Source organism: Anoplolepis gracilipes, chromosome 7 (assembly GCF_047496725.1).
Source record: "Anoplolepis gracilipes chromosome 7, ASM4749672v1, whole genome shotgun sequence".
NCBI lineage: Eukaryota > Metazoa > Arthropoda > Insecta > Hymenoptera > Formicidae > Anoplolepis > Anoplolepis gracilipes.
This window is the reverse complement of record NC_132976.1, coordinates 8331645-8350836: the sequence shown is the minus strand read 5'-3', so window position 1 is coordinate 8350836 and position 19192 is coordinate 8331645. Positions and strand designations below refer to the sequence as shown.

Sequence of the window (19192 nt, the reverse complement as noted above, 5' to 3'; positions counted from 1 at the left end):
AATTTTCTAAAGTATTCTCTCAGCATTTACCGCAGATTTTTGTGCGACCAAAATATATTTAGATTCAACATATGCCGCGTCGCTGTATCGTTGGGTACACAATATTTTTTTCCTTGAGCTATCGTTTCATATTTTTCTATCTCCGCGACAGACATTTTAGGAAAGTAGATGGTATTTTTGAAATGAGAATACATCGCTCGAAGGCCAACTTCTTCCTCTTCAAAAGACTTGAGTTCAGTTATACACCAGTTTTGCTAAATTTCTCGCTGATTTATGAAAATTGACGTAACGGGAACGGTCATTGAAACGATGTTATCATCTTTAAATTGTGAGACGCAATATTATTAAATGTTTTTGAAAAGATAAAAATAATTATATTGCTGAATATTTAAATAATATTTGCGCATATCTGTTATTCATATAGTTTTTTACACGCTCATTTTATTTTATTATTCCACTTTGCTTGTCTTTAAAATCTCTTCAGGTTTTCATTAAGAAGATAAAGAAAGGATTATGAGTTATTCTCATTTTACATCTCACCATCCCTTTTCGGAAATCCTGGCTACGCATCTGGATACCGATAAGAAATCCGGATCCTAGAATCGAGAATTTGCTAGCGCAAATTACAACGAGAACTTCTTGTTTTTCTTACATGGAGGTAAATTTACGCTTACATGTCTGTCTGACATGTTCTACATTGCAACGTTCTACATTGTGGATTCCGCGGCTTTTGGCTTAACTTTCCTTGAGTTATAACTGTTCCAAGTGAAATTCTGAGTTGGCAAAAGTTTTTCCTATGTATTGGCTAGAGAGAGGAGTTTTGCCCCCCTGTATATCTTTCTAATATAATAGCATTATAACTATATGAATCTGTTATATTAAAATGAGACTTTATACAAGGCTTTACAGCCTTCTATAAAGGCATCGCGGTATTGTCATTATTTTCTTTTTTACATTCTTTGTGTGATAAGTACTTTTATTTATTTCTTAATTAAATTACTACGAACACACATTACGTTGATACCAATCAGAAGCTGTTACTTAATATAATATGTAAAACGATTACACATAATTACACATGAAATATTATTTTGTGTAGATTAATTACTAATTACTTTAATTATTTGAATTCGCGCAAATATATTAGGATTATTTCAGCGTAACTTATATAATGTGTCTTAATTACCGAGGTTACAATAATATGATTATGGGTTTAATCTTAATTGAATTAAGCAAATTGAAGAGAATCGTAGAGTACTCGAAGTGTGAACAAACACATCGTTAGCAAATTAATTTGTCTATTCGCCCGACTACAATTGCTTGAGTCAAGCTAGGGACATATATGTTTTTTTTTTTTTTTTTTTATTTAGCTACTATGAGGCGAATTTTTTTATTAAATAATCAGTGCATAGAAAATTTGAAAAAAAGACAATGATTGATAAATTATGTCATTGATTGATCATCCGTGGATTGAGATCACAGCTTACAGCTTCTCGAGATTGATATAATTGTTGTTAAAGCTATGACAAGTATAAGATAGAGGAAAGTTATACAATAGACAAAAGCATTGTTTAATAATTGCTTGTCTTGAAATAATCCAAGAGCAATTAAGAAAAGATATTTTTATTCTATTAATTCTTTCGCACACGATTTAATTAGTCGCGGGTAGAATTTCGTTCCTCTTTTTCGATGTGTTTTCGTCCTTCTTTTCTGCGCGAATCCCTGCTGCCTCTAAGCGAAAAGCTGTGTGGTGGATCTCGCAGCTATTATCCTTCAGGCAGTTTTCTACTTAGTTACTGCTGTGCGGCAGGCGAGAAAGCGGAAGGAAGTACGAAGGCAAAGCGGGACACGCGCGGAACTCTGGCAAAACCGCAGGACGACGAAGAGAGATATCCGTGTCCTTGCCCTCTGGGGCTTGCGTGCGCGCGAGAAGATGACTCTCCTCTTCCTTCCTTCTTTCTTTTTCCCGTTCTCGTTTTCCTTTCGTCTTCTCTCTCTTCAGGTCGTAATTGAGCGGACGATCTTAACGCTCGAACGACCACGAATGGCTCACCCCACTGGCATCTCTAACCGCTCGTCGTAGAAGTGTTTCACGAGCCTCGACGGGACGGCGCTTCGCAGTTTGTGGTCTGCGCGCGGGTTCCAGCTTCGTCCGGAATCTCGATTCGTTCTTTCTTCATCGACCTGACCTATCCTGGGACGTGTGTAGGCGATAGGGTGTCCCATCCGAGAAAAATCTGATATCTTACTATCTATAGCGAAATATTATCTTCATCTTATGAAGAAATAATCTCTCTCGAGGAAAAGTTGTTATTATTATGTTCGGCTAATTTATACGTTGACTTTTGCTTTTATTCTATAGCTTTCCATTATTTTCATTTCGGAACAATCAGAAGTGGAAGTTTTTCTGTGCTTCAGCCACAAGTTTGATCTTTATGACTAGTGGTGCGTTAAAATCGGAAAATTTGACAAAACTTTTTCTAGAATTTTCTTCATCTTCTCATTGTGAGTTTTGTGAGCTGCCTGAAAATTGTTTGTTGTTTAAAATAAATTCTTTTGTTCACGAAAACTGGAAAATAGTCAAATATAGCTTGGACTTTCGCATTCGAAAACTTCCGACGAGGAACTTCCATGCGAAAGTCGGAACTCAGGAAGATCCACGATACCAGTGCGAGGATAGTTTTCTTAATCGACCGAAAGAAGCCTTTCAATAAGTCGTGGAATAAAAGGACAATGGGGTACGGAAGAAAGTAAGGAAAACGAAGACGAAAAACGGAGAGAACGATCAGAAGAGAGAGAGAGGGGACAGGGAAGAGCCGCGGCTTCCACGACACAAATTCTGTGTAACCGAGACTAACTCTTTTAATAGTTCGTTGGTCACGCTAACTTCCTTTTTTAGCGGCGTGTTCTCGTTTTCCGTTCTTGCGCCACCCGCATTAGCGAGAGAGGACGATCGCCAAACAGCTATATAGAGAAACGAGAAAGCCAGAGGGCTCCGGTTTACTCCGGTAAACTCCAACTTTCTTACCGACAGCTAACTTCGGTGTAGTGAACTACGTCAAGTTCCACCTCGGCTTCTTCTACGGGCTTCGTCTTCGCCCTCATCCTGAAAGAATTCTAAGGCATCCGCGAATCCCCTAAGAGCCGAACGACGATTAGCTATGGTTTGCATTGGTGAACGCATCTAGAATAAATATGCGTTTACCTAGTGTCATACTTGAAACTTTACATATACGTCTTGAAACTTTCATATTCATATGTCCTTCATCATTTTTTAATAACGTAATAATTATTATTGTCATTGTTCCATAGCTGTTGACATTTTAATGAGGCGAATTAACAATGAAGATCAATATTGACAAGCTTGTTGAATTATGTTACAAATAATTATTATGTATAGATATTACTCATATTTCGTTTGCTCAGTTGTATTAATTATATTTACTTAATTAATTACTTAATTATATTGATTATGTTTATTTTTTTTAAATTAGTCTCTTTCTTTTTATACATAATTGATTTTAGATATAATTTTTATACTTTGAATGAATTTAAAATTTATGAGAAGTATTTTTCTAAACACTTTTTTTTAGATAAATTTAAAATTAGACTAAAAAGTGTTTATCTGAGCAAATTTTTTAGAAATATTTTTTATTTAGGTACGTAGAATTTATTTTTAGAAAGTAGCTCGTGTATTGATCTATTACTTGGCAACGTGGACTTTTTTCATCGCCAAATTGGTCTTCCGACTGGTAGCGAAACTTCGTTAAAGCACGACGTTAATTGCATTCAAAACGTTTCCACCCGCAGATTGTCACTGCAATGGCGGCAGTTCGCGGACAATCACCGTTTAATTACAACTTGCCGAAGAATACGCTGTTTCGCGAAAGAGAGGGAGGGCGAGAGAAATGGAAATTATAATTATTAAATTCACCGTTGTTCACAAAGTTCAGAAAGAGAAAATGGAAATCGAATTTTGAAGTTTGTCGAAAAAGTACAGTAACTCGATTAATGGCTTGGGCGGATTAAAAATGCCGTAAATCTTGTATTGTATTATTTTTATCGCGTAATACAATATTTTCTCCGACAAATGCTACTAAATATGATATAAGAACCGGAAATTAGATTTCCGGATAAAAAGGAAGAAAATAGAAAAAAAATATATATATACATCGACTCCTTCGCTTTGACAGATTTTTATCGACTGTTTCATTCTTATCCAATGTTATTCATAACTTTTTGACAAGTTTCAGACTGGTAGCTATGATAGTACCTTCTTCTCCCATTCCTCGGATTTATTTTTGCTACTCTTTCTAAAACAAGAATTATGCATTTTTAAACACAATATAAAATTTGCTTAAACCCCGGTTTATTATGTTAATGGATTAATTTTTTATGTGACGTTTGTGTGCGAAGCGTTTCGGAAACAAAGTCACGTAAATAAATTTTCGCAGATATTTCTTTCCTATTCACTCTCGTTGTACATCAAAGAAAGATATTTCTTTGAAGTTATAAAAAAAATGTTATCGGGGAAAGCGATCTCTTCTCTCTCGTGCAAAAGTCACTCGAACACGTCAAAGACTAAACGTTGATCGACACAACGCCACGATCGCTTTGGAAAAAATGCATCAATAAAGAAATGCAATTTGCAAGCAATCGGCGCCGGCGATGCGGCACCAAAAGCACGAAGAGATACGTCCTAAAAGTTGCTCTTGCAAACTCGCGAATCAACCGTCGTAGTTCAGGCAAGACTGGATATCTCCTGAGGGACGCGCGCGTCTTTACTCATGCCTGAAACTTTACTCAGGTCTGTTCCTAATCCCATTTTGCTCCCCTTTCTTGCCGGATTCTCGGTCATGCCTCTTTATTTGCCCCTCTACAGAACTCTTATCTTTAGTAAAACTTATTTCAATTTCGCGTCATTATTTCATTCCTAACGAGATCTGTTATTTTCGCTTTGTTTGTTTTTTTTTTCTTTAAAAAAGTAATTACTGATAACAATTAAATATTTCTGATAACTTTATTTGCAGAAATTAATGGTTTTATATATTTTTATGTACTTTAATTTAATTAATTTATTAATTTTTATCGCTATCCATAATGATTGTTTCAAAACTAAATTAATCTATTTTGCTATAACTGAATCTTATTTAGCTGAACTTATGTGGAGTTAAATTATTTTAAACCATAAGCAATTAAATAAAAAAAAAGAGAAAGATAGACTATTTAACATGCAAACAAAAAGTATTTGAGAGATATACACATAAGTTTTATTAAATTAAAATTAATCAGAGTTATGTCACCAACTGCCTGCTATTAAATAGGTCGGCAGTGACGTAACTTTACAGTTAGAACGTAGCGTGATGCTTGTTGAGTTTCTCGCTATCTGTTTCGAAGTTGCAAGTATATTACTCAGTAGTGGCATGTTGAGAAGTAAGATTGCGTTTTGCATCTTCAATGAGGTTTGCACTTTATAGACAATAGCAGATTCCAAAACGAGCCACGTGTTATAAACTTCTTTTTATCAATTTGTTTATCTTGGAGTAACAAAAATCTCAAATTAAACATAAAATTAATAATGAATTAATGAAGAATGAATTATTGTACAATACCTGTTTAAACTAGAGTTAATAATGAAATTTTGAGTTAATGCGAAATTCTACTGACAATTTTCTTATCATATTGTATATAAATATTAATATTGTAAACCGTTATAATTTTGTGCGATAATTCTGTTAACTTTAGAATGTGACACAGAGTAAATTAATAAATTAACAGGATAATTTAATGAATATCATCGCAGAAATTACAATAAGCATTATCGGGCATTTTGGAATATGTATTTATGGTGGCAATAATGCAGTGCGCGCGTGCGCGCGGTTATGACGTCAACACTTTGTTTGAATGATACCGCATGCATTTTATATAAATGTATAAAGTTATGCAGATCGTAAGGTTAATTGACTTATTCTCCACGGATCTCACTCGGCTTCTTTAACTATTCCCGAGTCATCTGGTCTCTCCTCGCTCACTTCGCGACACCACTTCGTCTTCTCGTAGGCACTTGGCACTTCCGTTACAGTACGATGGTTGCCGCTACTCGCAAAGTCAGACAGTCCCGCGGAATACTAAGCGCCATCATTTGGCACGCCATGTGCGCGGATGCATCCAAGTTCCCTTCGCCTTCTACGTACACCTTTTAGACCGTTTCTGTTTTCGTCTTTTTCTCTTTCTCTCTCCCTCTCTCTTTCTTGGCACGAATATTTTATTTGCACTGCAGATCTCCGAGAGAATCGGCCACATCCTGTTCCTCGTATTGATTTCGCCGCTTTTCTCTGAAATCCGCGCCAATGTCGTATAGCGTGTCCGCGTTTTTCTTTTGCATTTATTTTTAAAATTCAACTTTTAGCCAAACTTAAATTTATGCGTTCGTTTGCATTCGAGTAATGGCAAGCAATCTTTCAATGTATCGCAGCAAACTGACATACTTGATGGTAAACTTATTTCTCAGTTCTCAACATCGAATATCAAACTATCCTGTCTGTATTTGCTCAACGTGTTCGATAATTTACAGACGCAATTAGCAAAATTTCATATAACTGCAACTAGTTATATATTAAGATCATTTAATTAATGTTTCCTTTTCAATTGCTCTGAAATTTTCACATACAAATATTTTTTTATTATTTTAATGATTTTACTTTAATATGTTTTTTATTTATCGATTCGTTAATGCCCAGTCCCGTTATAGTAACACATGCTCTTTTTGTATAAAGTTTAAATTGTTTAACATTTTTCCACGCTTATATCTAAATATACGGAGTTTACAATCAGATTTTATTTAACCTGATGTAACGATTCCCGCCCTCGTTGTGTGAGAACCACGCGTATAGTTCCATGCTCTTAACGCGTAAGTGTCCGTTTCATTCGACGCGGAACAACTTGAACACGACTTTATGATCCCACCGCGACTCTTTCTAAAGAGCCACTCGAACCACAAACAGGGGTCGCGGTCTTGACGCGATTATTTTTAACGAAAAATAACTTTCCGAAACACTCGTTAAACACGGCGGAATAATCCCATAGTCCAGTAATCTACGATAACATAATTGTACCTCGCGGCGACTTTCTCGACATCAACGATATGATCGATAATTTCGAAGTGGAAAAAAATCAAAGTAACTCTACGATAGCGAATGTGCCGTTGGCCGATCTTCTTCTCTTCTAGTTACTTTCGCGATATTATTCTTTGGGATTTGTTCGCCGTAAAGTCTTTATTAAAAGTCGGTATCTTTCGACAACCGCGCAAAGTTTTAAGTCGATTTTTTCCGATATCTCTCTCATCCATTACTAACTCCTGCGTGCTTTTCCTCTGCGATCCGTTTCATGTTTTTCTTATTTCTGATCGTTGAAACAATCTTATAAATTTCATACAAAAATGTAAAAAACATTGCTTTAGCAAGGGCAACGAGAAATGTGTTTAACACGAGCATTTTAGGCGACTAAACGAAGCTTTATTAAATTATTTGCTGTTCGCGCTTATAACTTTCATTATTAAGTTAAAATTATTGAAGAGCTGTAAATAATTATCTAATACAAAACCAGAATGTGTTTTAGGAAATTATTTATAGAAAAAAATATTATTATTTCAAATGTATATTAGACTATTCAAGTAAGAGCATGAATTTAATAATTATTGACTTTCACATATACTTATTTTATATAGTTTTAAAATATATCATAATTATATAAAACTAGCTGTAGGTTGCAAATGCAGATGAGAACTTCCACATTAAATTTTGCACGGGACAAGCATATTGATCTCTCGTTAAATTATGCAATATTACTTTTATTTTCTATTCATTTATTCTTCGATCACATGTTTTTGAGAGCAGCGCTGATCTTACAGCAACATAGCAAACGTTATTTCAATGAATTAAATATATTATTATACATTTGAACAGTTGCGTTGCGGTATTAAGGATAAATATTGTTATTGATAATAAATTATCATTGCATTTGATGATGTATTTGATAACATGTTGCGTTATTTAATAAACATTGCCATGGGTATTGTTGTAAAATTAATATTGCTGTAGAGAGAGGGAGAGAGAAAAAAGTATTATATAAAATGTAGAACTGTGAATGTCACAAGATCGTATATAATCGATTTAAAGCCTACCACACTTTTCGGATATATTTTCTTCTGTAACCAACTTTGGTGAGCTCCCCGTTTTAGCTCTCATTCTATATTCTCATTTTGTCGTTCCAAATTCTTCTTTCTACTACTTTATGACAATCTCAGTTGAAATCTTCGAAACTTCGTGCCAGTATGGTCGGCCACGCGAACATGAACGGCTGCTATTTTCCGTGATTATTGTTCCTATCTCTCTTTCGTCTCATTTTTCTTTGGCACTTGCGCAGGTCTCTGGTAACACGTGGCATCGCCGTTTCCCCAACTTCGCAATAACATCAGCGGTTCTTGTCGTTTTATTTTAATTGAAAAAGTATTGTAAAACGTTTCAAATAAATGGCGAGTTTTACATGTTTTCTGATGATAATTTTATGAATATAATTTTAGAGTAATTTTTTGCATCTTACAATTATAAAGTATCGCAGGTTGTCCAATTTTTTCGAATTATAGCTATTAATTATTACATAAATTTTTAAAAAATTGCTGATATTTAAATAATTAAATATTAATGAAAAATGGTAGAATTATTTAATATTAAACCTGTTTGGTTTACTAACTGGTTTTGAAAAAAAGGAATTTTTGAAAATAATTAAAATTGGAAAATGGTTTTTTTTTTTGTCAATTTTATTAATGTAGTTAAATACAAGTGTTTTTATCATATTTTATTATATATAAAATTTTTATGCAAAACATTTTGATATCTCCATTAATTTTGAGATATGTATATCAAAAAAAGCAAGAAACCTCTATATCAGAGTTGTAATTTCACTCCTCAGAAGCGTTTTTCCGCTCCAATTGAAAATTTCTAAATTTCATCTATTTACCCTCTTACATGTGCGCAAAATTTCATCAAAATCAGAATTTCCGGATTCGAGAGACTCCCTTGTAAGTAATTTTATTACGGACATTATTCGCGAAAGAGATACTTAATGTCGATTTAAATCATACATGGCCGATCATTTTTATGAGACTCTTCAATCGTTAAAGTGGAAGTACTCTTTTTAGATTAAATGGACTCGATGTTAAAATACACATTTAATAAGTTTTTATATCCATGAAAAAATTGATTATTGATTATGTTCATACTTTCGTAATGAATATTCTTTATGTAGTCATTTAATCAAACTTTTAAGCTTGTGTATAAAAAAGTGGTAATAGTAAGAATCTGATTGCATAAAACTAAAAGTTTATATATTTATTCACTTTTATATAAATAAAAGTATAAGTTTGTAACAATCAATTTTAAATCAATCATATTAAATCATGATATAGATATAAAACCTTTTATTTAAAATTTTTATTGTATATTCCTTGTTTTTTATAATTTGCTCTTTTTTTATTTTATAATATATTTACTTTTTCTTGATATATTCATCCAATAAGAATTAATATTATATCCAGAAATTATGTAGAATATTAATTCAATTGTTTCGTTCTCTTTATATTTATTGTTTGATTTGTTGACGAACACAATAAGAATAATAAATAATTATCTCTTTAATGAATTCCTAAACAAATACGTACAATAATTATTTACCTTATTTATAAATACAGTGAGTATTTCGAAAACCACTGCACTGATATCGATCGCTGCTATGTAAACGGTAGTAACGAAGCCATATTCGTAATTATGTTGCATTCATACAGGATGCTTAATAGGCTTGCACAGTTTGGCGATTCACTGACCACTAATTGGATAATGAAAGTATGGATCCACTATTCTTGGGAATTTCAAATGGAATTGTAGAATTTGCGCACTAGCAGAAGCTAGACTTAACTGTTGTTATTTTAGTTTTTCCTTCCTTCTATCATTAGTTGACGTGTATTATGATACGTCATCGAAACCAATGCAGTACTTTTCAAGATATGTTTAATATTATATGTTATCATGATCCTAGATGTTATATAATTTTAAAATCGAGAACAAAAGAAAATTATATAAACAAGCATACAATTAAAAACTAAAAAATGCTAAGAAATGCATTGCAGATTTCGAATGCATGAATTTATTTGCAGTTCAAGACACGCATCCTGGCTATTAATTTTGCTAAAAAAATTATGAAAATAATCACGCAATCAATGTAATTGCCAGAAAATTATAGAGATTAGATTTGTCTGACTTTTAGTAACTTGTGCCAAAGGTAATGTAATATTACACGAGATTAAGGTAAAATTAATTATTAAGATTAGTGTTTTCGGTTTTATGAAAGGATATACGAATATTGTTCGAATATGTTTTCGATAACGAATATATATTCGAAATTTTTATGACTAAACCATAGAAATCCGATTTTTTATTAGACCTCTCCTCAAAATATAATATTACACATTTTTCATCACAAAATACTACATGTGAAATAGTATATAGTTATAATTATACATGAATAAACAATTTTTTAGATTAATTATTTTTTATAAAATCTCTCGTATCAATCGTTAAAATTTAGATACATACAAAAAGTTAAGAAATTTCGGAATGCAAAAATATATGTAATGTATTTTTCTTGGAAAATCAACACGTTTGATACGATACTGTTTACGATAACTGTTTTATATGAACTGTATAAAGTTGAATTTATTGAATTACACAGTTGAATTTATCGAATTACGCTGTTCATTGAATAAGAGAATATAATCCATATGCCACACAGATATAATGTGTTACATGAGTAATGATTCTGCGTAATGTAAATAGCCGGAGCGATCATGTTTCTCTTATCAAGATACTTTTGAACCTATTAGAAGATATATAGTGGAATCATTGATCTGTATCATCGTGATTTTGTAGGCGTTATCAAGATTATTACTCGCGTCCACGGTGCATTTCCAAACCATGGTGCATTGCATTAAAGCGAGTTAGTATGCGCTTCAATGTAATGGCAACGTATTGGAATTTGCTCCTCTCGACGCATTGCGTGTCATTATCGATGGTACCGGATCAACAGTTATAGAACCCACTGAGAGAAAATGCATAACATCATGTTATACTCGCTCCTTGCAATCTATCAATTAGGTAATGGCTATAGAATCTATTGTGAAAATTATTCGCGTAATGTGAACAAATTTCACCGATGATGGATATATGACAAACGTCATACTAAAATATTCGCATATGATGTGTCCGGATGAACATTTTTTGCGCGACTGTATTATTATGTAATAAGAGAATCGAAATTTTTGTATCAATTCTGATAGAGGGCGAAGCTCGATACAATTAAAAATGAGAGAAATTATGATTGCTATCGTTATCTAGATAGATGTGGATAACGGCTGTTATAAATTGCGATTTCATACTGTTAACAGCGTGCAAGAGCAACAAATTTCTATTTTCCGTAAATAAATGTGTATTTATATAATAATATGTTTGGAAACCCTTACATGTGGCGTTCCACCGGAAGTGTTGTATTCAAATAATTTATTCCAGAGAAATAAAAGAGAAAGAGGGAGAGAGAGAGAGAGAGAGAACATAAAACTGCATTGCATGTCTGGCGATACAAGAGTGGCGGGTGTTAATTAACCAACTTTTCACGAATATATATATAGCTGCAACGACTCCTCTTGACTGTTCTACCTGACTATCGTGTTTTATCGCAATCGACATTTAAAGCTCGTTTATTAGCTGGTAAAGTCACGTATGACGGAAACTTGCGCCCTTGCGCTTGATCAATGAAAAAGCAAACATTTATAATTCTGCTCAATTGACGATGCAAACAATGCATCAGTCGTTTTACAATGCGTCCGTAATTTTCACGCAAATATAACACCAAAGTACCAGTCATGCTGCACTGCTAACTAGCACTATTCATGCTACGAGTAAATTTCGATTTCATATTTTCCTAGCGGATTTATTTTATTGCAGCTACAGTAAGTGTAATTAAAAATAGTTTGTTTTCTAATGCCGCAGACACCTACCGTGAGTTACATTTTAAATACAGAAACTGGGAGTATCAAGCTTAATTTATGTAAAAAAAAATTTTTGTAATTTTATCAAAGTATTTAATATTGAAAATAAATAATACAATGAACAATAGTTTCTCATGAAGTTAACTCACCGGTGTGATGCGCAACAACGGAGTTATAGTGCATAAAGTTGATCTGTAAAAAATAAATATGTCCAACTTGTATAAAAAACATATATAAAAATAACTAATTTAAAATAACTAATATATTATTGTTTGAAATTGATTTTTTATCTCTTTTTTAAACACGGATATTTTATTTAAACAAATTACGTAAAAATAAAATAAAAAATTTTTATAAAATATGATAAACAAGAATTTCATTTTCATATAAAAAAAAAAAAAAAAACAATTTAAATGAATAAATTTTAAATTTTATTTTGAAATATTTTATACTTATATATATATATATATATTCATACATATCAAATTTTAAATTTTATTTTGAAATATTTTATACTTATATATATTCATACATACCAATCATATGAACATTTTATGAAATAGTCTGTGTGCAATTTATGATATTTCAAAAAATTTAGAATATTTATATTATACATTGATGTGAAGTGCAGATCACACTACCACAAAGACAAACGAGTAATTAAGAGAACAAATAATAAGGAAATTATCAAATACTCACCTTATCAGTTGCTCCGTCGATGCCCGATGCCCTCCCGGGCCTGCTCTTCCTCTCTTGTTCGTCCTTCGCTGTTGCTTCATGACACTCACTCGCGGAAAATCATGAGTAATTACGATCGTTCACGCACTAATTCCCGTGATATTTTGTACGACATTCGTGATGTTAATCACACGTAACGCGCACTTTATTATATCACGATAAAAAGACAAGGCAAAAACTCGTAATTCGTACGGCGCTCGAAAATTCGTACGCAATTCGCCGTTACATACTTATTACGTTGTTAATAAATATTATACTCTCTTATTTGTAAACCATATATCATATAAGGAACATATTTAAGCATGCAAATTAAAATTAAATATTCGTAGAGTGTAATGTCCAAAAATATGCTGTGTTGTTTTGCTAATTACTCGTACGATATAGATTTTGATCGATTAAATCACAGCAAGACGTTTTAATAAATCGTCATTGTATGTCTATTTTTTATCAAGTTATTAATATTAAATATAGAATGATATACGATTATAATATATTTCTTTCTGTATCTGCGACGTTTTATTAACGACTAAAAATAAGATTGACAATTTCACTCTAATATTGTGCGATATTAGAGTTAATGCTAATTAAGATGATGTGTATTTTTCGAAAATATTGAATCAAGATTTAGTATAAGTCACATGATTTGATGAATAAGCATCGTCTTAATCACGGGTCGTTAATCGCGCGAATTAACAATGTGTAATTATTGTTAAGAAATAATCGTTTAAAATCTCTTAAGTCTTGTCGCGGATTTGGAAAGATAAATGCGACGACACACGAAGCGTCTCGCGTCGTTACCTTCTCGCTCGAGTCACGGCGTACAATGATAACAAGGTCATGGCACGTAAGTAATAGCGTGGTATTTCGGCGGCTATGCGTAGCGAGCGCGCTGCTGTTTACATAGATCCGTAACCCGTAACCTTGCTATCATTCGTGTGGCGAGACTCAAACAAGAAGGTTGTAACTATGCAAAGGACTACGTTTATTACAATATCTTTCGAGACACGTTCGCGATTTATATCAAACGAAATTATTTCTTACGAGCAATTATAGATTATTATCAATCCGCGCGATTAGCGATTTGTAAATAAATAGAAATTATTTATTGAAGTATATATTTTGTACGACTTACTAAATCTTGATTGACGTATTTTCGGAAGGTACAAATCGCGTCTTATATGTAGTCATTAATTTAATTCACAGTAGCGTGTGATATCAAAATTGCTGTTTTCATTATAAGAACTTTGAGGATTTGAAATGAATTGAGTTTTAAATCAAATGGCATTATGACGTATTACAATTATTTCTAATTACATATTTTGATCATTAACCGCATAGTAAAAAAATCGATTTTTATATCGATGATTTGTTTAAATGCGTACTTTATTGATCAAAATCTATTGTGTGAGTAGTCAAAAAAGCGACGATATTTTCGAATATTTATATTATAACGAATAACAATTTCAAAATGAGAGCATATAATTATTAATGAGAGCATATTATATATATTATTTATTAACGAGAAATGTAATTTCTGACTAGTTTAATATAAAGTTAATCTCGAGCGCACACAGCTTTCGTATTGTTCTTACATAATAATAATAAAAAAAAAAAAAACAAAGTATGCGTTGCACACGCGTGTAATTAATATTGGAAATGTCGTACAATCGTAGTGCAAATCGTCATATTATACTAATTGAGCGATCGTAATTAATTAATCGTGATTCTCCGAGAGTGAGTGCCATGAAAAAATAGTGAGGACGAACAAGAGAAAAAATGAAGGTCTCATGGGGAAGCATGAGGTGAAGTAAACATTTGATAATTTTTTAATTATTTGTTCAATTAATTATCATCTAATCTGTCATATGTTCTGCGTCTTACATTACTATATAATATATAAAATATTCTAGATTTTTATTTTGAAATATTTAAATTATTTAATACAATGTTTATATTATGATTGCTATGTGTACCATATATAAATACAAATACACATATACACACGTATAAAATATTTTGAAATGAAATTTAATATTTATAATTGTTTTTTGTATGAGAATATAATTTTTTATCAATATCCATTTAAAGAAAAATACAAATAAAAATTAATTTTTACAGTTAATATTTATTATTTTTTTTGAAATATTAATTATTTTAAACACATTTTTTTTTTTTTTTTTTTTTTTTATAAGTTGGATATATTTATATTTTACAGATCAACGTTGTGTACTACTTCGCTGTTGTGCACTGTACCGGTGAGTTAAATTATTTCTTATTTTAATCTTGGCGTAATACATTTTTGAAGATTATATCTTTATACTTATGTATAATACAGTATAATATACATAGAGAGATATAATTTTATACTCTATGTAGAATTATTCTTACATTATTGCAGTGAAATTCTTAACATAGATTTTTATACTACTGAAATAAAGAGAATATTTTAAACCATGTATATGCGTTGTTATAAATCATTACATGCAATTTACAATAAAAGTAAAAGTAAAAAATCTATTTTAAGTTTATATTAAAGAATTCGTGTGACACATTAAAAAAAATAGTTTAATTGTTCCTCTACAATCATGCTTTATATGTGCTCATATTTGATGATACGTTGAACGATTTCATATTCATTATGTTTTAAGCGAATATAATAAATGGTAAAGGAGAGAGAAAATGATGAAATATTATCGCTTTGTGCTTCGCTAAATACATTTCAGCGACTGTACGCGTATATATAATTGCTAATTAAATGTGTCAAAGAACAAGTGTTAAGGGAGGCAAAAAGAGGGACGGGGCGTTTCTTTCCCGTCGCATTCAGCGAAATGTCGGAATCGAGGCGAAAAGCAAACGATAAATTATCATGACTCGAGCGAATTCGATTTACGTGTCGGCCATGCTTTCTTAAGCCAGGCACAACATCTGCTACCCCATTGCGGACGTCGTCCTTGTAGATGCTGTTTCTCTCTCTTAGCTTGCACAGCAAGATGGATAAAAACATTTTCATCATTAAAAATTTTCTGTCGCCAACTTTCGTATAAAAATAAACGATTTGCGAAGGTATAATATTTTGTATTAATATCAATATTATCACATTCTTTTGACATAAATATTTTTTAAGCTGCTTAAAGAGCATCTGAGAACTTTTCATCTTAAAATTCAAGACGAAGGAAAATGATGTAGAAATAAAAAGGTAAAATGAGAGATTTGATTGCGAAAAATTCATATAAAATATTCACGATGATTAAAACGATTCATTCTCGACTTCTATAAAACTATTGTCACATGCAATTAAAGCGAAATTGTTTTTTTCATATTTTATTCGCAGAAGATTGATGTTTATGGACACATGTTACGCGATATCACAACAACCATGAGAATTGATTCACATTAAGGTCTCTCGTTTTATAATTCATTTGCTTACATGTACTTACGTTTTCCCCTAAATTAACAATTTGTTATTTATTAATCAATTTGCTTTACAGTAAATTCGCATGTGTATATTCTCTAACATCAATTATACGTTAAATGCCTTTTGATCTATTTTACTTAAAGTTTTCGCCCGCAGTTTAATGTTATAAGTTTTCCATTATTTGATAAAATATCATAGAAGAATGCGGAATGCAAAAGTAAACTGTTAAGTGAAACTCAATTTGTCGATTGTATTAGTTTTCGAATTTTGAGGGAAATTCCATTAACAAGAGTGTCGAACGAACAATAGCGGACATCAGTCGAGTGGTTTCCCGTAAACTCGGATAAATTAAATGTAGTACGCTAAAGAGGAGGAGGGGATAAAGAGAGGAGAGGAAAAATAGGGAAGGAGAAAGGGAGAAACAGGGAGACTGAAAATTTTCACGATTTACGCAGTTCAACTTCAAGCTGCCCGCGAGCTTTGTACATCCTAACAAAGTTCTCGAACTGTTTTCTATATTTTTGTTTGCCAATTTATTTGCAAATTTCATTATTTATCATTATATTTCAGATTTTCATGCAGAAATCTCAAAAGTTGTTCTAATAATAAAGCATATGTTTAAAATAAATAAAATAGTATGTTAAGCATTAAAAATGAAACATTTTAATTAATCTGACGTATGAAAGAACTGATATATAGATTTTCCAATTATAATGATAATATAGCAGTAACCATTAGTTATCAGTTAAATTATTATACATAACTTTTTATAATAACGATTAATATTTCTGCCACTGAAAATAAATTATTAAGTTTTTTAAATATTTGATTTTAATTACAGATAACTATAGGAAGTTATTAATTGTTCGATAGCTTTATTAATAATTTGAAATTTTCAATTTTTATAATGCGTCACGTTAAATAAGTTATTTCCCTCAAAGTTATTTCTGAAAGTTTTTAATCGGATTTTATTAGTTTTTGTTTTTTATTCTCTATTAATTGACAAATGCATATGTTATTCGTGTTACGTTGTTATTTCGGATCGTTCAATTCACAGTTCAAATTGTATATGTCGGATAAAACAAAATTCATTAAATTTATCATGTGTGCGGATTTTTTCCTTTTCTCATTTTCATTTTGTTTCCAGTTCTTTCTCTCTCTTTTTTTGGGAGAAAGTCCAATAAATCTGACAAAACGGTTCCTTCAAATGTGCTACCTTAATCCAGTACCTACCTAAATCAAAACGTAAATCACGATTGTGTCCTCGTGGGCCGTACTTCGTTGTCGGAAGAACAAGAGATAAGATGGACCGTGCATTTAAGATTACTTAAAGTTTAGAAGAAACTTCGCCTTTTAAAGAAAATAGTCCCACGACACATGGCATTGAGTGATTATATAAACGTGATTGTACGGAACATTTTTGTTTGTTGCAAATAGGTATATTAATAAAAAAGAAATAATAATATTGAATTATTTTTTAAAAAATTGAACTTTTTGCAATTGTTTTTTTTCGGACATTCAAATTTTATTTTACATATGTATGTGTATATATATATATATATATATATATATATATATATATATTCAAAGTCAATTATTCTTATAATGTTAATTTTTTGCCAAAAAAATAGTAATAAAATATCGATAGTTAAAATTATAAAAACTGTAAATTTAATTAATGAGAGAAGTTAAATTTTCATTTCTTAATGTATACTCCTTATGACACTAATATTTATGTATATAAAAATAAGTCATGCGATTTCATATTATTAATATAAGTAATTTTTTTTTAAATCGATATATTCTTTGAATATTTAACATTACCGTAAATATGGAAATAGGTCTTTATGATAATTGCTTTAAAAAACGAAAGGGGATGAACGTCGTTGGTTTCCCGTTACCGTCGTGTATTTGATGATGTAAACGACCCAGCTTTCACCCTAGACTCCGTTGGCATTCAGACGCTCTTTTAGGCGCCACGATGGCTATCCTGGGGTTACATGACCTCACCAGAGGTCGATATCTCGGGTTTCGTGATATTTTTGGGCCATCTATGAATAAAAAACGAATATTTAAACAAAATTAATACAATTGATAAATAGTCATAAAATGCATTTATTATAAATATTACTGAAAGATCCGAAACTATAATAATGCAAAATAGGCTAATCGATATCTCGATCATAATATATATTTGTGTAACGCGATATGTAATAATATATTGCGACATTAATATTGATAACAATTTGTTTAACGGGTATACAATTAATGACAGTTTGACGTACACATATGTTATATACAATCATTTCTGATATGTATCGGTACTATCAACGATAATAGCGATAATGACTGAAATTGAAGTAATTGCACGATGAAAATTAAAATAATGATTACATAGATTATATAGATACAACATTTGTGCGAGTGGAATATAACTAGGATTTTACTATTTTGCATACAGAGAGCATATATGCGTATATACGGGTATCGTGCGTTCAACTGTTCCGTTAAACGTATCGTGAGCGATGGATTACGTGGGTGGTACATGTCAATGTAACGAAACGAGCATCAACGGACATGACGAAAAATGTTCGCGCACTATGCGCCACGTGAATATTCGCGTTTGCATATCGTCGTGGCGCATCTATCAGGCTATCTGCGTTTTCACGCTGACGAATTGCGCCTGAGAAATTGTAAACGATTCTCGCTCGAGATACTTTATGGAAGGCTGCGCGCTTGAATATAAAGATATATTTTCTTATATTTCTTTGAATATATATATTGAGATTTATTACACTATTTATTTTTAAAATTATTATGATCTTTTATTAATTTATTCAAGTTATTGTTAGATGATTCTAAAATCTTTAAAACTATGGTGTCAAATTATTTCTATTTGTCTAATCTAATCACAATTTACAAGAGTGTAACAGTGTCATAAA

At 31.5% G+C, this 19192-nt stretch overlaps 1 protein-coding gene and 1 long non-coding RNA gene across 5 annotated transcripts in view; one reads left to right on the top strand and one right to left on the bottom strand.

Annotated features, from left to right (window-relative positions):
* Positions 1-13662, bottom strand: part of LOC140668155 (uncharacterized) — a 56095-nt gene extending 42433 nt beyond the window's left edge. The window contains exons 1-2 of the long non-coding RNA XR_012047130.1: positions 12797-13662; positions 12247-12289 (exon numbers count right to left, since the gene is read on the bottom strand). This is a non-coding gene — a long non-coding RNA (uncharacterized lncRNA). The remainder of the gene's footprint in view (positions 1-12246; positions 12290-12796) is intronic.
* The window catches only part of Nolo (ADAMTS-like no long nerve cord), a 190160-nt gene that overhangs the window by 43108 nt on the left and 127860 nt on the right, over positions 1-19192 (top strand). For 2 of the 4 annotated variants that reach the window (XM_072896852.1, XM_072896850.1), the window contains exons 1-2: positions 13659-14637; positions 15051-15090. The exons of 1 other annotated variant lie outside the window; for it this stretch is intronic. In XM_072896852.1, the coding sequence (XP_072752953.1) occupies positions 14612-14637; positions 15051-15090 (66 nt within the window). In that variant the 5' untranslated portion in view covers positions 13659-14611. Of the gene's footprint in view, positions 1-13656; positions 14638-15050; positions 15091-19192 lie in introns of those variants that run through there. One more of the 4 variants, XM_072896853.1, reaches the window with a different exon arrangement.